We start from the raw sequence: 27,265 nt of genomic DNA on the forward strand, positions 1-27,265 counted from the left end.
AGACTCCGCAATGAATTATTAAAGAGATTGCTCAGCTACTGTGAGGGAGGCAGGTCCCCACACTCTCAAGGCTGGTGCCACAAGGAGCGTGGGGCACGTGAGCGGACGGGAAAGGAAGACTGTGCAGTGTGCCTCGGGGGTCAGGAGGTCGCCCAGGTCAACGTCCCGTTCCCAGGGAAGATTTAAACGAAACGCTGAAGGACGGCCAGGCCTTTGTCCAGCCCAGCTTCACGCTGCCGAGTGAGGGGATGAGACAGCCTCCCAGGGACCCTCAGGCCTGCTCCTCTCACCACGGGAGCTGGCAGCTGTGAGGGTGCCAGGGCCACCTGGCTACACCCCTCCTCTGCCTCAGCCACCTACCTACAGGCAAGGACAGTGCTGCCCGAGCAGGTAGGATCTAAAAGGTGTTGGTGCTGAAGATCCCGGGTGTCCCCGGGACACCCCTCAGCTGTGGCAGGCAGGTGCGGGGTGCTCGTGGGTCCTGTCGGCTCCTCTTTACCCCACCAAGGTGGCCCTTCCTGCCGCCCACACCCACCCCGCTCAGTGCCCTGCCCATAAGCTGTAGAGACCCCACCATCTCCCTCACCTCCTCTGTGGCCGACACCTCCTGTAGCAGCCTCTTAGGAGCCGGCACGCAGGTGCCCCCGGAAGGAAAACTCCACCCGAGCGAGGGCTGCGAACACGTGAGGAGTTTCTGAAGACTCTGAAAATGAGGTCATTGTTTACCAACAATCAGGCACCTCACGGTTCCACACCCAGGACCCATGAAGCCTCACCGACAGTCAGCCCGCGGTGGGTTTTGTAGTGGCTGTTACCGCATGTAAACCTTTTAGCAATTGATTTCTCAGCAGCAGCGACTGAGAAATGAACACATGGGCCAGATGCATGAAAGAAGCTAAGTGTACTCGACAAAGTCACTTATTCCTGAGGTTTCACGGTTCCTGTGCCAGGTCAAAACACTCCACCACCACCTTCTTTTCTGGGGCAGGCGGCCAGCTCCTCTGCAGAGACTCACGGGGCCACACCTGTGCCATTCAAATCCCGTCTCTCAACAGGCTGAAGGAGGCCCCTAAACAGCAGTTCCCAGGAGCCTCGGTTTTTATGACAACCGTCCCAGCTGTACTCAGAGGTCCTCTTTGCATCTGTAGCAATTACCGCCATAAATTATGCTGTTCACTCAGAGAACTTATTTCTGCTCTCAAGTGTTCGCCACCATCCAGTGGGCAATACAATGGGGGAACAGAAGGTAATGCCTGGCCTGTGTGGCTCAGTGGTTGAGCACTGCCCCATGAACCAGGAGGGCACCGTTCGATTCCTGGTCAGGGCACATGCCCAGGGTGCCGGGCTCGATCTCCAACAGGGGGCATGCGGGAGGCAGCTTATCGATGTTTCTCTCTCGTTGATGTTTCTATCTCTCTCTCCCTTTCCCTTCCTCTCTCTGAAATCAATAAAAACATTGAAAAAAGAAGAAATAGCAGGTAATGACTTTCAGCCCCACTGCCTAAGGTCAGGCTCTGACGGGCAGTGTGTCTGGCCTGAGCTGGCTGACCCACTGGCTGACCTGGCTCTGGGGACCCGTCTCTGTGAGCTTTCTAGGTGTGGGTGCGGCCGCTGACCAACGTGCTTGGCCTCCCCACGTCTAAGCCTGAGGCCGGCAGGCAGGAGCCCCCTGCTGAGCTCACGAACGAGGGCAGGTCCCAAGACCTTGCTCAAGAGAGGGCTCCGTGACACACACACTGGTCTTCAAGGCTGATCTGAGTGGACACCATGATTCTTAAATGCACAGCAAGCCACGACTGAAATTTTTTTTCAATTTTTTACTTTTGCTTTGAAAAACTGGAAGACACTGAGTTTCTGAAGTGTCCAGATCTGTACTTAGAACCAAATTAATACTGTGAGAACCAACACAGACGGAATGTGTTGACTGAATATGCCACAGAACTCACAGCAAAACACACAAGGAAGGAGACGGTTAAGAACGTAATAAACACACACCTTTCCTTTGGGAAATAAACCTGAGCGATACATTGTAGCCTGCTGCCTCCTGAGTTAGAAACAAACACATTCGAATAGATTCCTGTCTATTCAGACGCTGGTTCAAGACACAGTAACCGCTGAGGGAACAGGGATGGGGCCCAACAGGATGTGAAACATGGGAGACGGGCAAGTTCAAAGGCCAGGGAAGGAGAAAATAAGAACATCTCGTGTCGAGGGAGCTGTCGAGAGCTGGGCTTCTGGGTGAAGGCAGGCGATCTGGGCCTAGACGCCAGCTCCGTGACAGGCGGGCTCCGTGACGCTGGGGCAATTATCCTTCTCACCTGGATCAAGGGCTCGTAACAGTGCTGACCTCACAGGTACGCTGAGGATGAAGTAGAGTAAATCCTTCAAAGCCAGGAACACAGACTCTGACATATTTTCTGTGTCTAACAGATGAGAGCCAGTTGCATGATCATCGAAAAGGCAGGGTGACCGGAGGGTGGCAAGCGAGGGGGCGGGGGCAGGACGGGAGGCTGACAGGCAGCAGGGGCCGGGCACACAAGGCCTGCAGAGCGTGCTAAAGAGGCTGGGTGGTCCTTCAGGTGCCCTGAAGCTACTCGAGGCGCCTCAGCTGTGGGGCAGCGGGCAGCATCCTTCCAGAACGTCAAACCTTCAAGGGTTTGGGATGCTGCTTCTGCGTCTACAATCCCAGTGCCAAGTCTGCTGCTGGCACAGGAGGACGGGGCTGTTTAGCACTAATTAGCAGACTCCAGAGGCTGATGGAAGCAAAGAAGCGCTGGTGTGAATCATCCAGAGGCTGCAGCGACTTGGCTGTGGAATGATCGGTCTCTTTCTCCTCCAGTGGACTCCATCCTAATTAAGTTGGCTCCAGCTGACATTCAAATGACTCTGCATTTCCCAAGCCCATGCCAACGGAGACGGGAAAGGCAGCCCCCGACCCACTGGGAGGCACAGGGCAGCAGCCCTGGAGTGAGATGGTTGCCGTGGAGACTCCCGTGGGAATGACGTATGTATGTTTATATGTTTTAACCAAAGGGAAAGGAAGAATATAGGTTTTAAAGGTGTTCATACTAGATATGAATTGGAGAAAACACAAAGAAAGGGCCTGGGGTCCTGACCCTTAAAGGCGATGTTTCCACAGCAATGCTCCAGCTGGGGATGGGCGCCCGCCTCAGGGTCTGGACACTTTCCTCCAGAGAAGGGTTTTGTGAAACACTGTTGGCTCGTGATTGGTTATTGATTGATTTCTCTCCTTTCCTCCCCACATATCAATCCATTAATCAATCTACTCATATCCCAAAAGATGTCCATTACAGAGGACTGTGGTAATATGAATTTTTATTGTTAAAATACATGTAATATCTTGAGTGATCTTTGGGCCCAAACTGGAAGACTGAGGTAAAAGCCAATGGTTTGAAACAGTGACAAGAGGAACCCACAGGAAAGAGCTGTCGAGCTCACAATTCCCTCACAGTTCAACTGCCCGTCATCACCAGGGGCCAAGAGCGAGATCGCGGTTACACAACGTTTCCCAGCTGGGCTTGCGGCCCCGCGTCCACAAGAAGTCTTTACGTGAACGAGACGATGAAGTGACGAGCAGAGGGCATTTCACAACGACAAAGGGTCGAGGTATCACGAACATGTGACATCGTAAACGTGGATGTGCCCACACAGGGCTCCAAAATGGTGATGCAAACCCAGCAAAACTAAACGGAGAAGCGGACAAATCCATGACCACAGCTGGAGATGACCAAACCCTCCTCTCATTGATCAACAGGACAATGGGACCAAACAGAAAGCAAGGGCCGAAAATCCATGAATCACACCAACACGTGTAGGGTGCCGCCCAACAGACCCAGAACACGCTTCCAGGGCTGCATGGAACCGCCACTGAAATAAAGTACACGCGAGGCAATGAAACAATCTCTACACATTGGAAGTGAAAACATGCTTCTGAATAACCCAGGCATCAAAGGAGAAATCACAAGGGAAGTTAGAAAACATTCTGAACACGGTAACAATAAAAATACAATATATCAAATTGTGTGGGGTACGGTTAAAGCAGGGTTTAGGGAAAATTTATAGCTTTAAATGCTTACATTAGAAAGGAAAAGGAACTTTTAAAAAACTATGATTTGAATTTTCAACTTAAGCTAGAAAAGTATGAGCAAATTAAACGCAAATTAAAAACAAGGAATAACAAAGAGCCAAAATCAATGAAGCAGAAAAGATTCAAAAAGTAGAGAAAATAAAAATAAAAATTGTTTTTTTTAAAAGAATAGTAAAATTAATAAACCCCAGTCAATTAATTAAAAAAATTCACATTATTATAACAGGAAGAGGGATTATCACTGCTGGTCTTACAGGCATCAAAAGTCAACATGGGAATATTATAAACAACTTTATCCTAATAAATTCAGCAGCCTAGATGAAATGTACCAATTAACGTAAAAATACAACTTATCAATTCTTTAATAAGGGAATTCGACTTCCAGAATGGCCATGTGGGGAGCTAAACACAGCCCCTCCCAAGTAAAATGGGGAAAACTTATAAATGTTTTAAAGTCTCTGGAAATAGTTGTAAGGGTATCATATAGCAAATGAGAAACTGTATGTTCAAGAAAATACACTAAAACTCAGGAAGAACAGCAGCGTCGGTCCCAGCCCAGCGGGATGGAGACTCGGCTCAGGTGGCTGCGGCCAGAGCACAGGGCCCGGCCCCCCTCTCCCCCGTTTCGAGTCCAGGGCAACGGTGCCCTCCCGGGAGGGGCTGGCTGCCAGCACTCATCCCCGAGGAGACCAGAGGCCACTGTCCCCCGCCAAGGCCCAAGTCCGAAAGCATGAGAGTCCTTCAGAGAGAACCTGCCCCTGTTCCTGACCCAGCTCCGGAGACCTACAGCTGCCAAAACAGCCTTGAAAAAAATGGAGCAAAGATGAGGGACCCAAGCCCCCCGAGTCCAGCACCTACCGTGAGGCTGCTGCAGGGACAGGCCCAGGCCCCGGCTCAGGCAGGCTCTTAATCTTTGCCAAGACACCAAAGTTATCTGATGGTGAAAGGAAAGTCTTTTCAATAAATGGTGCTGAAAAAATGACTGTCAATACAGAAAAATGCAAACGTCAAACTCTGCTTCACACAGGGAACAGAAGTCAGCCGGAGAAAAGCCTACATGTAAAACCACCACCATGAAGGCTTTAAAGAAAACACATAAAGATATTTTGAAACTGGAGGGTGGGGAAAGGTTTCTTAAATAGGACACAGAAAGCTATAACCATAAAAAAAAGTGATAAATTGCATTTAATCAAAATTTGAAACTACTGCTCATCAAAAGTCACCATTAAGAAAATGAGTGAGTGAGCTACAGATGGGAGAAAATATTCACAAAACACTTATTCAGCAAAAGGCTTGTAAACAAGATATGAGGAATCTCTACCAATTATTAATCATAAATAGACAAAAACTGTAATGGGCAAAGGCTTTGAACCGACGCCGCACCGAGGAAGCCGTGTGAGCAGCCAACACGCATCCGCCACGGGGGGGAGGCTCACGTCAAAACCACACGAGATGCCACCGCACACCCACCAAAATACCAAACCAAGAAAGGCTGCCGACACCCAACGCAGGCAGCGACACCGAGAGCCTGGGATTCTGCTACGTCGCCCGTGGGGACGGAAACTGACATGAGCGTTTTGTGAAAATACTTGGCCGTTTTTTCTAACGCACCCCGAACTCTTACCCAGCCCCGCCACTCAGATATTTAGCCAAGACCAGTGGCAACAGAGTCCACTAAAGGAACTGAGCAAAAATGTTCGTAGCAGCCTCGCTGACAACTGAAAGGACTGGACACAATCCCAATGTTTACCAAAAGGAGGGCAGATAAACGGTTTGTGGAATATTTGCTGCCATGAAACATCTCAGCCATTAGAGAGGACGGACACGCATGACACATAACAACGGGAAGACTTTCAGGGCCTCCTACTAAACAAAAGCTGTCGGACACAAAAGGCACCTGGTGTGTGATGCGCTAAAACAGGCAAAACTAAGCTAAAGTTAAAAAAAACCTGTCCTTTGGCTTTAAAAAAAAAAAAAAAAATTTTTAATCCTCACCTGAGGCTATTTTTCCATAGATTTCTAGGGAAAGAGAAAGAAACATCCATCGGCTGCCTCCTGTGCGCACCCCGGCTGGGGATGGAACCCACAGCTTCTCGGTGTTTGAGTCGACGCCAACCCTCCAAGCCACCGGCCAGGCCAGCGCTGACCGTCTGAGGGGAGGAAACTGCCCGGAAATGGACGCACGGGGACTTTCTGGGGCTGTGGGAACGTTCTGCCTTGTGATAGGAACACGGGTTCACGGTCGGCCACGTGTCAGGACGGAATGGCAATGATGTGCGAGCTTCAACGTAAATCTTACCTTAAAACGCTAAAATGACAAAAACTTTGCGGTCATTATCGAATGTGGGTGGGAAATGGGCAGAGGAGACTAGGAAGCCAGACTGGCAGCTATTGCACCTGGAGCGGCAGGTTCGCTGGACTTGTTTCCTGTGTATATGTCTGAGATTTTTGTCATGAAAAGTTTAGGAAGACAAATGAAGAGGCACTAAGCTTTCATTATAACCTTTCATCCCACCCAGGTCCCCCCCCAGAAATCAAATATGGCCAAGGCTTTGAGGGAGAGCATTCTGGTTAATTAAACAGTATTCATTTCTAAAATATTCTACTTATTCAGACCGGGAGCCTGGAGAGTTGGATGAAATTTAATACACGAGTGACCGATTTCTCGCACATATTTGCCTAATTACCCTGGAACAGGGTTTCCTTGCCGGGACACCATGGACATTTTAGGCCACGTAATCTGTGCTGTGGGACTGCCCCAGGAACTACAGGGTGTTTAGCGGCACCCCCGGCCTCCAAGCACTAGATACAAGCGGCACACCCCACCCCAAACTGTGTTGGCCAAACCTGTCCCCAGTCGTTGCTCGAAGCCCCTGGGGGTGGGGACAGAAGTGCCCAGGCGAGAACCCCCTCCGCCCAGAACAGGCCGCCTCAGCCAGGACAGCGTCGCCCCTGGGGGTGAGAGCTGGTTCCTGGGAGGACGAGAAACCTCAGACACCACAATGTCCCTGGGGTCCCCAAAGGGCCACAGCCCATGATCAGACACAGTCTCTCTGTGGCCTTAAGGTTTCACGGTCGAGATGAACAACTGGGAGAAAGTCTAATAAGGGAGAGGCGATGACGACAGGAAGGCTGGAAAACGGCACCGAGAGGCCTGGGTCCGCCTACAGCAATCACTCCTCCAGGGGCTTGGCACCCCAAACCCAGCCTTCCTGGTGTTCAGGGGCACTCCATTTATACGAAGATGACCTAAGTAAGGGCGGCTACTTCCCGAACCCCAAAACTGCCCTGGAAGCAGAGCCGCAGGATAACACAGATCCGAGGAAAAAGCTCGGAGGGGCTCCTGCCGAATGTGATGACGCCCCAGACCTCATGGTGACCCTGGGTGCCCCCCGACCTGACGGTGACCCTGGATGACCCGGACCTGATGGTGACCCTGCACGCCACTCGACCTGACGGTGACCCTGCACACCGCTCGACCTGACGGTGACCCTGGATGCCCCCTGACCTGACGGCGACCCTGGACGCCCCTCGACCTGACGGCAACCCTGCACGCCCCTCGACCTGACGGCGACCCTGCACGCCCCTCGACCTGACGGCGACCCTGCACGCCCCTCGACCTGACGGCGACCCTGCACGCCCCTTGACCTGACGGCGACCCTGCACGCCCCCTGACCTGACGGCGACCCTGCACGCCCCCTGACCTGACGGCGACCCTGCACGCCCCTCGACCTGACGGCGACCCTGGACGCCCCCTGACCTGACGGCGACCCTGCACGCCCCTCGACCTGACGGCGACCCTGGACTCATTTCTAAGTTACAGGAGAAGCTGCACAAGTGGAGCTGACCCCAGACACAGGACCACCGAGTGCGCTGGTCGAACCAAAGACCTAAGCAGCCGGTGCCACACGCTACCACCCCTAAAAGGAAGGAAGGTGGTGCTTTTCAAGCTTCCCATCCACCAGCAACATCCCTGGTAATTTCATTCATTAAATGGCGCAAAACAAACGCATCCTGCATTTCCTCTGCTCTCCTGCTTCCCGTTTCCTGACGCAAGGGTCGGCCCCCCGCTCCCCCGAGCGCCACCTGTGGCCCTGCTCTTCTCCAGCGGTCTCAGAACCACCAGCATGGTACACCCTCTGCCAGGCCCTGTGCGCTCCCCGGACACGTGCTGTATCTTGTTTACCTTGGTGTCCCCAGCACAGTGCTGGCACCCAGTCCTTCAGTAACATCGATGGAATGACTGAGCCAGGATGCTCCGGAGACCTCAGCTGGGGAAAAACGACAGCACGGATGCTGCTGTCCATTTAAGGCACTACACAGGGACGTCGCATGTGCCGAGGGACTAAAGAAGACCCTGCACCTGGTCACGCAGGTGCGGCGGACGCTCACACTACCTGCAGCACCGGAGGCAGACGGAGGTCGAGGCACAGGGCTGACACCTGGGAGCAGACTCCGTCACCCCTCAAAGACCTTGTTTCCCACCACACTTGGCTGTACCTTGTTCAGGTTACTTTTCAAAATATGTTTTTATTGATTTTTAGAGAGAGAGGAAGGGAGAGGGAGCCAGAAACATCCACGATGAGAGAGTCCTCGATCGGCTGCCTCCTGCACGGCCCTGCTGGGATCGAGCCCGCAACCCGGGCATGTGCCCTGACCGGGAATCGAACCAGAGGCCTCCCGATGCATGGTCGATGCTCAACCTCTGAGCCACGCCGGCCGGGCTCATTTATATTATTTAGTCTTTGCCTTAAGGCTGGTCCCTGCTCGAATATCTATGATCAGTGTGTGGGTGTGCGTGTATACACATGTATGCTGACACTGGTACACACACAGGCACACGAGTCCCTGCACTGAAGGGATAAACTAGAGCGAACACTGGGCTGAAAAGCAGGAGGTCCCAGCGAGCACAGGTAATTCCTCACACGTCAGGTTCCTGAGTGATACCGACACAGGGTGAAGAGTCACGTGTCACACCCGCCAAGCTCACAGAAGCAGCACATACAATGTTTGTAAAGGCCAGAGCCTCGTCCACAGGCCATCGCTCCCAGCTGAAGATCCTGTTTGGAAATGCGCCCAACGCTCAGGTACCCACACGGTTCCCGCCACCTGACCCCCACAGGAGGCAACCGGGAACTCACAAGAGGAGTGGATGCTGGGGAAGCTTTTGCGGCCCTCGGACACCAGGTCGGGGTCACCTGTGCAGTGCATTTCCGAGTTCATCACTCCATCTGGAAAGCAGCGGTAAAAGAAATCGGGGCGAGGTCTACAAAAGACACCATGGACATTTTCAATATAAACGCTGCCGTTGCAAACGAGCCCCGAGCCGACCCCCGCCCACCCCCGCTGTCCCCACTGTCCCCAGCTCCTCCTGCCACCCCCCCAAGCTCTGCCCCAGAGTCCCAGGCGTGATGGTAAAGCTTCGCCTCTGGGGTCAGAGAGACCTGAGCGGGACTCCTGCTCTGCTGCTGACTAGTGTCTGACTTTGGGACGATTGTGTGGCCCCCTCGAGCCTGTTTCCATGTCTGTAAAAGGGGGAGGCCAACACCTACAGAGGTGAGGTCCTGAGGGTTAAGGCCACACAAGAGGACCCTGAGCTCAGCCTGGTGAAGCCTAAGGTAGCTCCTGCCTCCGTCTGGGGCTCTGCCATTTGGAGGCTGCGTCCAGGACCCAAGACTCTGGGCTGCTCACGTCCCTTCACCTTGAATCTGGACGGCCGGCTGTGCGTCCTCAGGCAGCAGGTCTCTAATTCAGGTCCTCTGACTGTCCTACTCTATAGAGACTGGCTCCCTCCCAGAGCCGCCGGGGGAGCAGGCGAGATACATGGAGACCAGAAATCACTTCCCAGGGGAGTAAGAGAAACTTGGATGCCAACCAATACTTCGTATCCCAGAGAAAATGAGAAAGAGGTGATCTTACTTATTCTGGGAGGAGCCAGAACTGACAAGCGAGTGGGTGTCGGTGAGGCCCTGGGAGCACGGGATGGACTGGAAACGCCAGCACCCACCTCTGCCCAGGAGGACGTGTAGTCGGAGGGCCCTTCCCTACTCTGACCTCCCGCCTCCTCAAACAGTGGGTTCGAAATTCAGAGAAGAAAGATCTGTGCTGAGGACAAAGCCCCAGGAGGACCACAATCTGAGGGAAAACCAGAAGAGCTCAAATCTGTCTCGGACAGCGTCCTGCGGCCAAGGCTCCCACACAGACGACCCCGAGCGTCTAAATCACCAAGGGTTTCTTTTCGGAACTTACCTCCCCACTATTAACTTAATCGTGTTTGTGCAGACTCCGTTCAACGCGAGCGCCAAGGACACGGCTACGAAAGAAAGCAGACAGTAAATAACCAGCTGGTTCCAAACCGAAGTCATCACCCACAGCACCACTCCTCCGTTTAATCCCTTACCGTGGAAATGTGGGCCAACACTTTTAAAAACAGAGGGAAGGCTCGGCTGGGTGGCTCAGGTGAGCATCGACCTAGGATCCAGGAGGTCGCAGTTCGAATCCCGGTCGGGGCACGTGCCCGGGTCGTGGGCTCGATCCCCAGCAGGGGGCGTGAGGAGGCAGCCGGTCAGAGACTCATCACTCATGTTTCTCTCTCCCCCTCTCCCTTCCTCCCTCTGAAATCAATAGAAACATTTTTTTTAAAAAAACAGAGGAAGCTGGGGTGGCTAGAGTAAAATATAATTAGGACAGGACTTAGGACAGTGACTCTACAGGACTCCAAGTCCCTGCGCCGTGCAATTTATCTCTCCTCCTCGACTGACGTTCAGTGTTGCAGAGAAGCCCATCGATCACGCTCTGGCCTGACGTGGGCAGATTTAAGACGGCGGCACGCAGAATCTCTCTTGCTGGTAGCAGGAAACGTTCACTTGTCTATCTCCTTCCGGCAACCTTCTCAGACATCCTTCCCAACAGAGCGGCGGCTGCGACCCTTCCGCAGGCGAGGACATTCCCATCCAGCAGTGATCTCTGGCTGACCCCTCACCTGCCGCAGCTGCCCCGTTACCAAGCAGGTCTGTTTCTGAGGCGGTGAGGCGCCCACACCCTCGCTGGGCTTTGAGAAGGTTGGGCCCAGGGGGTGCCTTCTGCCACCCAGAGCAGCAGGAACTTCTGGACACATTAAGCTTAAAATGCGCAGCATGGGGCTTTCTCCCAGCCACTGGGAGGGGATGTCACGGGTGAAGGACAGACCACCCACAGGGCGTGAGTGACCGGGCCACAGAGCTGTCCCTGCAAGGACCCTGCACCTGTGCTCACTGAGACCCAACGACAGGCAAGTCCACGTGCCCGCAGCTCAGACACGGTGCTCACGCCATGAAAACCTCCCAGTGCCCATTCCTTTGCTTTGCTGAATGATACAGCGTATGAGCCACCAGTTCCCTTTGGCAAATACGAGCAATTCGGTACCAGCTGAGATTTATGCAGGAAAATAGCAGAGCAGGGACATTCTCGGGAAGGAGCTGCCTAGAGCAATGCACGGTCATCACAGGAGACTGATGTGCTGTGGAGCGGCCAGGTGGTCACCGAGGGCGGAGGCCACAGGGATGGATGGAGGGAAAACCTGCCTGCTTGCTATTTATTTATTTATTTCCTCACCCGAGGATCTTGTTTCCATTGCTTTTCAGAGAGTGGAAGGGGGGAGAGAGAAACATCGGTGTGAGAGACACACGCGGATTGGCTGCCTCCCGCGTGGTCCCCGACCGGGGCCGGGGATCGAGCCTGCAACTGAGGTACATGCCCTTGACTGGGATCGAACCTGGGACCCTTCAGTCCACCGTCCCACTGAGGCAAACCGGCCAGGGCAAACCTACCTGCTTTTTAAGTAAATACTTTTATTGAATTTATGGGGGTGACATTGGTTAATAAAATTATATAGGTTTCAGGTGTACAATTCTATATATACCATCTGTATATTGCACTGTGTGTTCACCACCCAAAGTCTCGTCTCCTTCCATCACCATTCATCCTCCTGTACCCCCTTCTACCTCCCACACACCCCTCTCCCCCTGGTAATCACACTGTTGTCTGTGTCTATGTTTTATTTATTTTCTGCTTAATCCCTTCTCCTATTTCACCCAGTCCCTCAAACCCCCTCCCCTCTGACAGCTGTCAGTCTGTCCTTTGTATCTACGAGTCTCTTTCTGTTTTATTTTGTTCATGAGATTCCACATATAAGTGAAATCATGATACTTGCCTTTCTCTGACTGGCTTATTTCACTTAGAATAATACTCTCCAGGTCCATCCTTGCTGTTGCAAAAGTAAGATTTCCTTCTTTTCTATGGCCGAGTAGTACATCCCCTCACACCTGTCAGAATGGCCCTGACGACTGACAGGCCCTGAGGTCGCCCAGAAATGGCCGGGGGCGTCCGGGTTCGGGGCTGGTCCGGCAGGCTCACTGCTGTTCCCCAGGGGTCAGGCTTCCTATCCTGGTCCTAACTGGTCGTGTAAGAATCATTCCCTGCCCTCCTCCGATCAGAAAGCCCTAATCCCCGGTGCACCTGGGCTTCTCCCTCACCCAGAAAGGGCCCAATTCCGCTGCATCTTCATTTCCTCAAAGCCCAATAATTTACAAGCGCCCTTTAGCAGGGACTCTATTTTCAGATTTGCTACCTCACTGAATGTTAAGTCCACATAACACACCAACCAAATTCGTGTGAAGGTTTCTGTAACTTTTATGTGTGGTGTCAAAAAGGAAACCTAACTCAGTTTTCCTAATAAAAAGCTGAAAACCTGACTACTGGGAAGTTCATTTTGGCTGCTAAACAATACAAATAGTTTCGGCTTTCTCTAAAAAACTGTCATTTACTCAGCATTTGATTAACATGCAGATCAGAAAATGAACTTATTCCCCGAAACAGTGCACGTGTCCCATGCAGCTATGGCTGTGCGGGGGGACTCGTAACGACGGGGTTACAGTCGCGAAGGCTGCAGCTCTCTTTCCACAGCAACAGCTGCTTAACCACCAAAATGAGCCTAAACTGAAGATGAGCTACGGAGCTTGTTTCTAATCTCCACTTTATTTTACACCAGGTTTTGCCCAATTTTGCCTCTAGCCAATGGTGACTGGTTCAGGGCTCTGTGGGGGGTGATTTCTGAACTTTAATGTGCACTGATTGGCCACAAAAGTGAGACTGGACAGCCAGCGGTGACCAAGTTTCAGATTCACTTTCTTGTACCACCAAGAGCTGCCCAGCCGCTGGGCCCAGCAGCACCCATCCCTGCAGGGAAGGACAGAGGCACCAGCCGCCCGCGAGGCGCTTCTCCCTGCGCCCTGGAGCTTCTGAGGACTGTACACACTGCTCACCCTGTTTCTCCCAAGCTTAACTTCACCAAGAGAAAAATCAGCCGGGCGCCACTGAGGTGGTTTTAAATCTAGTGATAATTCAGTCCCGGCCCGGCCCCTAACCCGAGAACTGTGGATACTCTACCTAAGAAGGCTTCCTTAATTTCAGTCTTGTCTGTTCGCCGGATAATCTTCACCACGCAAATAACAGCCAGGGGCGTGAGGAAGGAAATTGCCTGGAAGAAAAAACAAACAATCCCTGTGAGGATCATCAGTGCCAGTTAGCTTCCCTCAGACCTCCTAGCCCAACCACCTCTCCGAACTCCTGACCTCGCACAGAGATGGGGGATTTATATCTATACTTAGAGCCTCCACACACTTGAAACACTGGAGGTCTGATTGCAGGTTGTAACTGATCTGTAATTGCTGGCAGCCGAGTTTAAAGTGGTGGTCTTTTAAACGGAGGGAATGGTCTATAATTACGATCACTCGTTTTTGCCACTAAGCCCCTCACGTGCCTCCCTGCAGAGGGTGGAAGAGCCCTTGGCCGCCCAACCCCAGCTCTCTGGCAACACGGGAGCCTGTGGGACTTGCTGAGAGCCCAAGAGTTCACTCCGCTTGCTGCTCTTTCGTTGAGTGTTCATTTCCTCGGCAAAGCAGGGACGAGCTCATTTGTATGAAGTTTCTCTCCCTCCTTCCCTCCAACCCCTCCCAGACCCAGGACACACAGACATGCAGTGAACCAAGCTGGTGGGGTTCCATAAAATCAGAGGAATTTCTTTCAAAATGCAAACGTTTCCCATGTGCCCTATGAAAGCTCTGAAACAACCATTTCAGTCTCCAGAGGCACAAGGGCTGGTCAAGAGGAATAACCTTCCATCTCCGAGGTTGCCACCCACAATTCCATCACTACTGGGTGACCAGGGAGAGCTTAACTACTTCCTCTGCCTCAGAAAGGCCTGGTGGCAATTCCTCAGGAGTCTCAGCAACAGGCTTGCGACCTGCAGGGCAGCCTCAGGCTGAGAGCTGGGCTCGGCTGGCTGCTCCAATGTGATTCCTGGCCCTGCCACCCGCTTGCTGTGCGGCTTTGGGCCAGGTCCCTCATCTCTCTGGAGTGCAGTTCTGCATCTGCAAAGTGTGGACAATAGTGGCCCTTCCTCCCTGGGATGCCGGGTGGGAATCAGCGAGACCATCTTTCCCAAGTAATTAGCCAGATGCTCAGCCCAGAGGAAGCAACTGCCATCCGGCAGGGTGAAGAAAGAATGACCCCAATACATCCGCCAGCGACATGGGCGCTTGCCTGTTCATTCCGGAAGCTACGAGACATGAGACACTCCCCAGGGTCTGAGTCACACTGGTCATCTCATTGGCGGTCAGCAACTGACCAGCTGAACCCAGAAAGGCGGTCGGCTGAGCTACCTGTGGTGCCGAGTCTGGCAAAATTGAAGCTTATCTTCAAAGAAGACGGGGCAGGAAAAGCTGTTCAGTGGTTTCTAGTCTGTTTCACTGTAATTATTTGGGAACAACTCAGTGTAGCCCAGGGAAGCAGGTCCCTCCTCTGTCTAGCAACGTCCAGCAACGTGTCCTCCTCACGTGACCAAGCAGCACCCGTCAGGATTCGCTGCTGAACCTGAGCCTGACGGGCACTTGCCTCCTTTCCTGCAGGCAGCTCACCGCCTTCGGGAGGGTTAGAAAAGCAGCGAGGAAATTCACTGGGCTCCTACTGGAGAGAACGGTCGCTGGGCCACGAAATCGCGGTACTTACGAACATGAGGCGCGTGGGGATGTTGTCTGACTGCACCAAGGGGTTTTTGTACAACCAGATCTCCTCTGGCTGGATGACTCTCTGGAATGGATCCAAAAACTCTGTGAAACTGAAAGAAAACAAAAAGCTGCCTGAGGGCCGAGCTCAGCGGCTGCCCCTGGTTCCGGGAAGCAGCCCTCACACCCCCGGGAGGCTCAGCCCTCAGGGCAGGAGGAGGGGGTGACAGCTGCCCCTCCTGGTGGTTCTCAGCCAGGTCCCCCTGGGGAAACATGGAAAGAATTGCTGGACTTGGCAGCGTCTTCTGTCGTCACCTGCCAGCAGGGACCCATCTGGGCATGTGGGAATAGCTGAGGGTGACAGACAACGACCCCAGGAACCCGGGGCTCCAAAGGGAACTGGAAGCTGAGGTCAGAAGGGAGGCTCAGCAGCAAGTCTCTGGGATCAACATGGACTGACCTGGGGCACCGCTGAGGGAGCAGCTGGCACCACCGGGGAGAACTGGGTTCTTCCTCCAGGTTCCCCCGGGGGCCCGGCCACCCTCTAGGCCACCAGTAGCGGGCAGAGTGAGAAGGAAAAGCCTCCAGGAAAGACAGGGTTGGGGCGGGGGAGACGCAGAGGAGACAAAGGAAGAACAAGGGGAAAGAGGGACATCCCGGGGCTGCTGTCGAGGAGCCAAACAGCTCTAAGCACCAGCTCACCATCTCTTCGCCCTCCTGACCCCTCCCACACCCTGGGGCCCACAACACCCGGGCATGTGAAAAGTGGTCACCCCCCAAGAGAAAAACGGGGAGGGGGACGGGGGTGGTTTCCTTTGCGAGCTCTCAGCCATCAGGCCACCTCCCAGCTCTCCAGCCAATTCTCCACCAGGCAGACTCTGTTCGGAACAAACGTCCCGAGACCCAGGCATGCGCACATGCACACACACGCACACACACGCGCACACGCAACACACAGACAACTGGGCCGGCCAAGTGCAGGCAGCACAGCCACGGCGCCACCCTAGGCGAGTCTGAGGGCCTGACGCCCTCCCTTCCCTCTGCTCCAGCACCTGCCTCTTGGGGAAAGCTCCAGGCGCTACCGAGAACTGGGTTTGATACATCGCAGGCCACCCAGGTGACATCTTCAGAGACCCACTGATTGGTCCCCCCCCCCCCCCCAGGGCCAGGACTGAACCTGCGACCCAGGTACACACCCTCAACCAGGAACCAAGCACTTGACCCTCGGGTGCACCGGCCGATGCTCTAACCACTGAGCCATGCCGGCCAGGGCAAGGCATAGTTAATTTTTAAAACTGCCATCTAGGAAGCCCACAGGCCTGGCTCTGCACACACTGCCCTCCGGCTGCGCCTCCCGCCCTGGCGGGGCTGCTGGAGGAGCTGCAGGGCTCCACGTGTAATCCTGTTAGGGTCGCCTTGTTAGCTTCAGACCCATCATTCCTGCCACGAGTTCCATGCATCTTGATTCTGTTATCCTACATATTAGCCGGCCATCCTGGTTTTGCGTCATTCTCAGATTTGATAAGCCTGCTTTCTACGTCTTTATCCAAGTTGCTGATAAAAACCTTGCACAGAGGAGGTCAGATCCAGACAGCACCCTGCCCCCAGCTGCACTCCAGATGCTCAGCCAATGCCAGTGCTCTCCGGGTGCTCTACTTGTTCAACCTCCAACTATGGTATCAGCCAGAAGACATTCTCCCCTTGTTCCCAAGGGAGGCACAGACTCAGTAACAAGAACTGTAGCACCTCCCTCACCTAGAACTCGAGGGTGAACCCCATCCCTCAGTAAGAACCAGCCAGCAATCAAAAACACCTCTGGGCATGCAGAATACTCTTGCACTTAAAACAGGAAAGCTATTCAGACCCTCGGGCTAAACCTATCAACTCTTATTTTATGCACAGTGTTTACAATGTGACTATCTGTTTATAAGAGACATGCATTCCGCATAAAAACACAAGTAAGGTGGAAGTAAAAAGATGGAAGAATATATTCTGTGCAGACATTAATTCAAGAAAAGTAAGGTAGATATGTATTAACATTAGATAAAGTAGACTTCAAGATAAGGAACATTAACACAAAGATGAAACCTTAATCGTGATAAAAGGTTCATCAGAAGACAACATTTATGAGCACTACCTGGAAACACAGACATACGAATTGACTTCCAAGTCATCACCAAAGGAAATAAAGGAGGGTGGCAAATTTTTTTTTTAACTATTCAGTTAAACCAAGAGGAAAAGAAATATTAAAATGAGTACCACAAAAAGAAAAAAGTTGGCAGCAGTATGACAAAATATTAGTTATTTCCAAGAACAGTGAATGCTTTGATTACCCTAGTTTGACAGAGGCAGTGTATCTCCACATTAAAAATTACAAGCTAAAAAGAAAAACAGAGCGAGGCTATAGAGGATTCGAGTAGCACAGCTGACTTGCTTTAATATATTTAGAGCTCTGTATCCACCAAACTACTCATTATGCCCAAGTATGTAAACTTACAAAAACTGACTGTGTGTGTGGCCAGAGGATCATAAATAACAAAACGCAGACATCGCACAAGCTGGTCTCTGATCTCAGTACAATGAGACTGTTTCAGCACCATAATTATCCACGTTGAAGAGGAGGCAACTGAAGCACAGAGAGAGAAAGAGACCCACCCGAGGTCACAGAGCTGGTAAACGGCAGGTCAGGGTCTGGCACCCAGGCACCCAGGCACCCAGGCACCCAGGCACCCGAGCTGGCGCTGTAACGGCTGTGCTGTGCTCCTTCCCAGGAAGGAGGGGCCATTTTCCCTCAGATATCTAACTACGCTCTCAAACTATAATAATTAAAATGTATCCTGAGCCACCACCGGGCAAACAGAATAGAATTCACCTGCAATCCCATGGACACGTGGAAGTTTGTGCCTGATGGAGACACTACGGAGAAAACGGCCTCTTTCAACAGCTGACAGACCATGAGCAAGAAAAAAAAGTAAATCCACCACCTCATTCTATAAGTAAATTCTTATAATTAAAGAACTAAAATTACAGAAGTATGTAATTCTAGGCAATACAGAAAAATATTTCAATTTTAGATGAAAAAGGACTTTCTAAATTGGACAAACGGAAACCATAAACAAAAACACTGATTCACTTAACCACATAAAAATTAAAATGTGCACAATAACAGAAATTGCAAAGAAACGTAAGTCAGTCGCAGACATGGAGAAAATACTTGCAATATATAGAAGAAAATATTAATACCTTTAATGTATAAAGCACTCCTACACAAAAGTAAGGTAAATTTAAAGATCCAATGAAAACATGAATAAAGGGAAATAACAGATACTTCATTAAAAAATACAAGTTGCCAATACCTGAATGAAAAGATGCAAACGCTGTATTCCCTCCCATGGCAAAAATATAAAGTAAACATGAACGACATCGGCATTGCCGGGGATGTCGGATAAAGGACACCGCGTGCTGGTGGAAGGTATGGACACCCCTTTGGGCGGAGAACTTGACAGTGTTCATCAGAATTTAAAACACATGTGGCCTTTGGCCAAGAAATTTCACTGGCAAAAGTTTATCACGATGTTTTAACAGGTGCCCTACAAGGTATGCACAACTGCAATACTATTTGTTACAGCAAAAAAGGGTAAACACCCTAAAATCCCACAAACAAGGTAACACAGTGGACCACCACACAGCCAGTAGAAAGAATCAAGTAGATCTACAGACACAGAAAATATCTCCAAGACAAATTAAGTTAAAAAAATGTTAAACTATAGATAAGATGTGTCCTCAGCTTTTTTATTATATAGAAATGTGTGTTGGAAAGTTTAATTTAAAAAAGTAAACAGAATAGAATTGGCAGAGAAAGGAGCTTTAAGAGTTCAGGGAGCCCTACGCTTTTTGTATTGTTTTCATTTTCACAACTATTTTATAACCTTAAAATTTTTTTAAGTGAGGAGTAACACATTCATTTCCATTACATTTGCTTGTGTGTACAACTTTCTAATATTTGCCCCAATCAGACATATTTCGGAGAGGTGCAATTTTGAGGTATATTTTCGTATAGTGCTCTTTTCTTTATTACATCATAAAACATCACTGTGTTTCTTCATGATTTTCAAAATGATTATTTTAGTAGCCATATAGCATTCTCTTTGTGTCCATAATTTACCAAGCCATTCTTCAAAGACTGACCATTGGAGTTTTCATTTATTTTTATTTGACAAAAATACTAACTTTGCTTTGTACAGAACACACCAATGAACATCTTTATACAGGAAGATTTCTGCAATTGTTACATTAGTGCCTCTTCTAAAAATTTTCTTCTAAAAATTCTAAGTCAAAGGGCAGGACTAATTTTGCGCAACACTGCTCTTCAAGGGGGCCATTCACAATTCACCGACGTCTTCTAACCACATCTGCTCCACCACAGTCTTGCACATCCTGGGAGTTCATCCTGACTTTTTTTTTAAATCCTTACCCAACGATATGCTTTTTACTGATTTTTAAAGAGAGGGAGGGGGAGAGAGACAGAGAAACATCAATCGACTGCCTCCTGTAGGCACCTTGACCGGGGAGGAACCACAACAGAGGTAAGCGTCCCAAACGGGAATTGAACCCACCGCCCTCCGGTGCTCTAGATGATGAAGCTCCAACCAACTGAGCCACCTGGTCAGCACTCATCCTTACTTTTTGACTTTTCTCTAAATATTTTAGTTGATATAAAATATAGGTTGATTTCTGACCCAATTCTCACTTCAAACATTTCTAAGGCAATCAAAAGGAATCACCCAGTGCCCTAACTGAGGATATTTTATTCTTTCCCCAAACAGGAAACATCTATATTGATTTTTCTGGTTATGAATGAAAGTAATAAATTTTACTGTAAAATAGTTTGGACCGTAAGTAATATAAAGAAAAAGCAATTATTACAAAATTCCATTGGCTTGAAATAACCATAAAGATTTTTTGTGTGTATTGTCATGGACGTTTTTCTTACAGAAACAGACACAGCTTAATCTGGTTACATTTCCACATTACAGCATCGTTATGCACCGTTCTGTGACTGGCTTTTATCACTTAACAGCAATTTATGGATCTCTTCACAACTCATCTGCATAATTAGTTTTAATGGCTGCATAGTCTTTTCATCACAGCACATGAAAAGCTCCTGCTAGTCTATACTCAGGGTCGCTGTGCTGTGCTGAGACGCACACCCTGCGTTTCTCCGGAATCACGGACTTAAAGCGATGTTTTAGTTACTCGCGCTGTGTTAATTCCCTTTCGCGTCTGCTGCCCGTTTCTGTCTGAAGAGCTCGTCTTTATCTTACTGACTGTTGGAGTCCTCCGAGCACCAGGAGCCTTAACTCTCCGCCCTGTGAATCAGGACCACAGTATCGCCTCCGGGGTTGCAGAGATTAGACCACCCGAGGTGCCGCGTACCGGGCGCAGAGTGGGCACACAGGAAGGTAAACTGAGCCCTTTCCTTCCCCCACCTCGCCCCCTGCACCCAGGGTGGAGAGGTCAGTTCAACATACCTACACCTGTGTGCACACCGGCCCTTCCCCCTCCCTCTCAATTCCTCCCGCTCTAAAATCCATAAAAACATATCCTCAGGTACGGATAAAAAATAAAAAACAATCCAGGAAAAAAAGTCGCATAAAACAGTCCACACTGTGTGACTCCATGTACACGGAGGGTGGTGAGACCCTCGCGGGGGACGGGCCTTGGGGCGGTCCTCCGGCCAACTGTACAATTACAAATCCAGCACTCTTCCTTGCCTTTTTTAGGTGGAACTAAGTGAAATTCCCATTGTTTAGGTCAAAACAGTCAAATGCCAGCAATTTCAGGTGGGTCAAACTAACATTTCAGTAAAATCACGTTTCTAAAACCCTTTGGTAAAGGAAAAAGCAGCACCTGGCAGGGACGGGTCAGCCGCACTTTCCTGAAAACCAACCCAAACGCTCCTGCGGCCCTGACCCGGTTTCCTGCCTCTTTCTCCTTGGTGGAGACAGAATAACTGGCAGTCCCTCCCTCTGCAAGACACCTTTCCCTGCCACATACCGAACGATGGATGCTGACGAAGCCCCTGCTGGTCTCCACAGCCCCAGCTCTGCCGGAGCCCACCGTCCCCGCGCTCCCACCCACCCGCACCTCTGCGCCTTTAGCTGAGTGAGGAGGACACGTGGCCTCTCGTGGTCCTGCCCAAATTCACCTCCTTGCTCTGAACCAGTGTGTCCGGTTCACTCACAGGACACCAAGGTTGTATTTCTTAAAGAAGCAATATTACTAAGATGATTTTCATATTAAAAAAATCACTATCGTAGAAAATTAGAGTTAGGGAGCTTCTATGAGCCTTGTGTGGGTCATAAAAGGCATCAGCTTCATAACTAATTGCGGTAACGTTACCCACAAGGTATGAAACTCATGACCCTTTCGGAGTGTTATAAGCATTTATGGCTCTGTGGAAAAACCTCATCAAGTCTCCAAATTCTGGCTACAGCTGACTCATTTTAAAGTGGCAGATACTACTTCAAACAGAAGGATGCTCTGACAGTGTGGGGCTGGGACACCCTGAAACCAGACAGCAGGCCTCCCACCCGCCATATGGTTGGCTCAGCTCACAATGAACTCAGGGCACATGACACACCTCCCTCTGCGGCTGAAAGAAATCGGTTGAAATATACTTAAAGGAGTTTATTATTTTATAGAAACCCTGAAGTAAATCATTGTAATAGGAATATCATTAGCTCCCTATAGCATTTCTCTTTACATTATGAATTCATCTTAATAAAATGATAACAACATTACAATTTGCTGAGCACACACAATGAGCTGAATGCTCCCTCGTTTACTACTCACAACCCTGACATTCATGGGCACCGTCAATATTCCCACTGAACAAATGTGGAAACTAAGACCCGAACCGGATAAACACTTCCGTGAAAGGCTCACACAGCTAATATGAGGCAAAACCAGGCTTCGGGCCCAGGGACCCAACACCGAAGGCCATGCTGTGACCGCTACACGCACGGCCATCTGAGACAGCACATGTCCGCAGCAGGGAGTCACAAGAATGGGGAGAAGACACCTTATGTTTGCTACGTGTACCTCGGCACTTCAAACACCTCATCTAATAAAACCCAATGAAGTTAGAACTTTTCCCATTTCCCACGTGAAAACACTGAGGTCCAGAGAATTCAGGCAACTTGCCAGTTAGTGGCAGAGTGAAAATGCAGACAGACCCACCTCGCTCTGAAGCCCATGGACATTACGCCACTTTGCACAGGATCATGGCAGGCGTGTTACACAGAACAGACTCGTGCCACAGCAGCCGATCAATCCCATACCACAGTTCACACCCATCTCCTTCCTCCCACTGAGTCCGCTTCCAACAGCTCGATGCTCGGGGCAGCGGCCAAGCTGCTTGTCATCCAACCACAGCCTCACACTTGCCACCGACAAAGGGCAATGACAGGCCACCAGGGGGATTCACCCTGCCTCAACCTGATGGTGACACCTGTCATTCCAACCATGCTCCATGCAGCCCCACCTAAAGGCCGGGGACTGGGACTGGTGGTCTCCTGTGGCCAGAAAGGGGAGAAGGTCCAGAGGAGACCCTCAGCCACAAGAAGATATAGACTCACATCAGTGGCCCCAAACACAGCGGACAGAGAGCATCTGGTGAAAATGCCAATTCCCAGGACTCCTGGCCACACATCCATAAATGCTGGAATGACAGCTCTTCCTACACCTGACTCCAGGCTGAGCACGTGCTTTTCTGGAGATCACAGTCATCTCAGAGCATCGCTTTTAGGACGTGGTCACTTTCGCTCCAGTCAGGAAACCGGGTGTTGGACATGTTCTATTCTCAGTGGCCAATGGCTTTGGGATGGGGGTCAACTGCCTGTCTGAATCCAGGCGATGTCTCTGCTATCAGCATGTGTTCAGATTAAGTTCCTTCACCTTTCCACACCTTGCTTTCTTTATTCATAAACTGGACAGAACCTAGAGTGTCCACTCCGAGTGAGATGAGGCTTACACGAGAAACCCCACGGAGCATCTTCGGCACACAGTAAGCCCTCAACGGACCACTGCTGGTTGCTGTTTTTGCTGAAGCAGTTCAGCGAGGTGACTGAGAGTCCGGCTACGCAGGGGGAGCATCGAGGGTTAGACCTCAGCACCCTTATTAGCTCTGTGACGTGGGCAGTTCTTTAATCTGCCTGAGCTTCAGTTTCTCCCCCATAAACAGAGATATCAACACACCCCCTTCGTCGGTGCATGCAGGGCTCAGCGCATGTGCGGTCATCTTCCTTAGTGCCTGGCACGTGGTAAGCCTGGCACATGTGGTAGCTACTGTACTGGCAACAGGAGGGCACCACTGGTCTTCAGGGCTGCTGGCCAGCCACCGTGTTTCCGCACTGACCTGCTCAACCAGGCTGACTTCAGCATCCGCAGGAAAGTTCACAGACCCTCTCTTGGAATGACAATGGCCACAGGGTACAGGAAGCTCCCGGGCTCCTGCCCTGCTCTGCCCACAGTCCACACGCAGGGCAATGGGGCCTCTGGACCCACCGTCCACAGCGCTAAATGCAGGCCCCATGCTGCATGCCACACTTCCACACTTTGATTTTTCCTAAACGTTGCGTCTCTCTAACCAGTTTACTTCCTGCTCGGCTACGCATCACGTTCCAGCTCCGATTGGCACTGCTAGTTCCTAATTTCCTTTCTAGTGACCTGAAGTTCTTAGGCAGGACTGTCCAAAGGCACTGAGTGCCCCTTGGGGCGCCTGTGAGGGTTGCCTGGAGAGCACCTTCCTGGAATCCTGAGTCACCAAAATCTGGTCTACAAACCCAAAACTGGTGCCTCAGGTGAGCCAGGGAAGCTTTCACCCCTACCACCTGTGGGTCCCAAACGCACTTCATTAGCGAGAACTCAGAACCTGCGTGAGCATCCGGTGGTGGGGGTTCCTGCCTCATGCAGAACAAGTGTGGTCAGAGAACAGGTGCATCCACAGGTAACATTTCCCCAGAGCACAAGTGAGCAAAGCAAAGTGTCCCTCCAATAAGACTATTCTCTTACCCTAGTAAATAAATAGGGTGGAAACACCAAGCAGAGCCCCATGAACTATATCAGCTAAGTTGGACATGGCAGCGAGAAATTGGATTCTGATTGCGAGAGGGACTTTCCAAACCTACCCAGGTGAGGCCCTGCAGCTAAGACTACCATCTTCCCGAGCAGAGGTGGGTACAAACCACCGAACCTGGTCATCAGACCAGCACTGGCGAAAGAAAGAACAAAACTTCCCCCAAAGTCCACCTCCGTCATCTCGCCAGACGCATATTTGAGAAAACAGAGGGTCATCTGTGCCTGTGAGCCTGAGCCTGTCACTCTGGGAACTGTCATCGCCTGCTGATAGCAGCTCTGAACATTCAGGATTCCCACCCAGGGGGTCTCCGTCAACACTGAGCTGGTCTGTGCAGGTAAAGGAGCCACAGATGAAAACCAGGGCATTGGCCAAAAGGCCATCAATGCCCACGTGTTTCCCTTTGGGTGAGAGCAGATCCCCCTTGAAGCAGTTAATACAAAGTAGTCTTGAAGTAGTCTTCTTTGGAAAGGAGACTATAAACTGGCAGGTTTTTACATAACATCCTACGAGGACACAAGAAGCACATCAACAATAATTACCAAATGCTCAAAGCCGCTGCACAGTTACATGTTTGTAAACATCTCGTAAATGTTTGAGGAAACTTGAAGGAAAACCTGGAAACAATATAAATACTACCAGGCCCGTTCTCACTCTGAGAATTCCCAGCGGCAGTAAAACCAGGCAGCCTCGAGCTCACCTCCGGTCTCTCAGCACCACCCACGGTCGCCCACAGATGCTCAATTCTACCGGACACGTTGCCATTTCCGTCACAGAATCACTTCAGAGCGTTTAGCCTCTCTGCCCACTGGGAACTGTGCCCACTGGGTCCCACGGCAATCACTAGTTTTAATGTTCCCTCCAAAGGTACAAAAACAGTGAGAAGAGGGAAGTGTTTTCCGCTTTCCCAAAGGCGCCCAGACCCGCTGAATGGCACCAGTGTTCACTGAAACGGGCGGCCTGCCTGCACCTGGGGGAGCTCGGGGCCCTTTCTGACGCTGTGAATACACGCTCTGGATGAATGTCACCCCGAGCAACGGAAAACATGCAAGAAAGGGCATTTCTTTCGGTGTGTGCCGGGCTGCCCAACAGAAGTCCTCTCACAGCCTCCACCTGCCGTCCTGCCTGGCCCGGCGGGAAGCCGGAGGGGGGCCTCCAGTCTGGCTCAGTGCGCGGCTCACACACAACCCGCAAATCCAGAAAGTTCCTGCAACTTTAACATTTGAAATGTGTCAGGAAACGGCCACGGGCAGAGGCGAGAGGGGAGGGGGACGGGCGCAGGGGCCCCGGCGGGGTCAGACGGGTGGAGACGCGGAGGCTCCTGCTGCGGGGCCCCAGGGAGGCCCCTGGGGGCGGGCGCCGGGCCACCACCGTCCGTGCCACAGCTGACCCTCCTGCCTCCGAGGCCTCCGTCCCGGGACCCGACGCTGCAGCCCAGGGGGCACCTCGCTGCGGTCCCCGAGGCCCCGCCTGCAGCCTAAGCGCCACGGACTCGGCACAGAGTTAGGGGCGCACGGAGCCCACCCCCGGGCTGCGGGGGGCCCCGACTTCCCCGGCCCCCGCCTCCCGGAGCCTCCGCAGCAACAGCTTCACAGCCGGGGCCCCGCAAACGCCTCCTGGGGAACCGCTCCCCGGGGCCCCGGCGCCAAAACCAGGGACAGGATGGGCGGGAGCCGGCGGGGGGGGGGGGAGCGGGAGACGAGCCAGGAGCCCAGAGGAAAACGCGCCCCAGGGCGCAGGCGAGGCGCCCGCCTCGGGAGGTCCGGGTCCCGCAGGTGCGGCGCCGGCCCCGCTCCCCGCCCGGCGCGGGAGCGGGTCTCGGGTCTCGGGTCTCGGGCGCGCGGCCCGGCGGAGGGGGCGGGAGGCGACCCGGAGCGGCCCCCTCGGTCCCAGGGGCTCGTCCCGGCCGAGCTGGGGGGACCCGGGATCCAGGCCCCGGCGGGACGCGGCGGTGCAAACAAAGTTGGGGCGCAGCGACGCTCGGTCCGTGGGTCCCCGCGCCCCCCGCGTCTCTACTTACACGAAGACCCCGAAGAGCAGGGCCCGCACCCCGATCTCGATGGCCAGCTCCCGCATGGTGCTGGCGAGCGGGTCCCGCGGAGGCGGCTGTGCTCCGGCGGCTCCGCAGCTCGGCCGGCGCGGGCGCGGGGACCCGGGGCGAGGGCGGCGCGCGCCAGGCCGGGCGGGGGCGGGAGGCGGCGCCGGCGGGGGCGCGGGGACGCGGGGAGCGCAGCCGGCCTCCCGCCTCGGCCCGCGCTGGGGACACCGCGGCGGCTCCGAGGCCCCGGCCCCGCGTCCCTGCGCCGAGCGGGCGGGGCCCCGGGGGCTCCCGCTCCCCGAGCGCGCGCCGCCCCCCCGGGAGGGAAGCCCCGCCGCCCGCGCGCCCTGCGCCCCGCCTGTGGCCGGCCCTGGGCGGCAAGCTCGCTGGCCCTCGCCGGGTCCCCGCGTCGCCGCCCTCGCCCGGGGTCCCCCCGCGCCGCCCGCGCGCGGCCCTCGCGCCCCCGCCCCCGCACCACGTGGCCTGTGGGACGGACGCGCCGGGAGCCTCCGGAGCGCCGGCGGCCGCGCCCTCCCCCTTCCCGACCCGAAATCGTTTTTCTAGGAAGTTTCCCTGGACCGCGCGCGGGCTCTGCTGTGCCGCCCGCCCCGGGCCCCGCCCAGACGGAAGGCAGGGGGGCCTGGCCCCTCGCCCACACCAGGACCAGGTGGCCCCTGGGGGGACAGGGTGCCTGTGGGTCGCGCGCTCACAGCAGAATCTGTGCTTTACGGCAGGTCCCTCTTAAGGACGGATAAGCTTTGCTCCCCGCGAAAGGGGCTGAGGCTGGCACGACTGGTGTCACAAACCCCAGAAGGCAGGCACCCACTGCCATGCGTGTGGAGGTGACCGGCGTCGGCAGCTGTGCAGCCGGGAACAGGCACCGAGTAACAGAACCCCGCCGACCCCCCTGTGGCTCCCGGCTGGCAAATGGGTCCACA

General features: G+C 52.8%; 1 protein-coding gene across 2 annotated transcripts in view; it reads right to left on the reverse strand.

Annotated features, from left to right (window-relative positions):
* PLPP4 (phospholipid phosphatase 4) overlaps positions 1-26,439 on the reverse strand; it is a 43,834-nt gene extending 17,395 nt beyond the window's left edge. The window contains exons 1-5 of one of the 2 annotated variants that reach the window (XM_087824218.1): positions 26,310-26,439; positions 15,155-15,263; positions 13,535-13,625; positions 10,358-10,421; positions 9,250-9,374 (exon numbers count right to left, since the gene is read on the reverse strand). In XM_087824218.1, coding sequence (XP_087680344.1) covers positions 9,250-9,374; positions 10,358-10,421; positions 13,535-13,625; positions 15,155-15,263; positions 26,310-26,365 — 445 coding nt within the window. In that variant the 5' untranslated portion in view covers positions 26,366-26,439. The remainder of the gene's footprint in view (positions 1-9,249; positions 9,375-10,357; positions 10,422-13,534; positions 13,626-15,154; positions 15,264-26,309) is intronic. The other variant, XM_087824219.1, reaches the window with a different exon arrangement.
* Positions 26,440-27,265: the final 826 nt, after the last annotated feature.

Source organism: Miniopterus natalensis, chromosome 14 (assembly GCF_054644295.1).
Source record: "Miniopterus natalensis isolate mMinNat1 chromosome 14, mMinNat1.hap1, whole genome shotgun sequence".
Lineage (NCBI taxonomy): Eukaryota > Metazoa > Chordata > Mammalia > Chiroptera > Miniopteridae > Miniopterus > Miniopterus natalensis.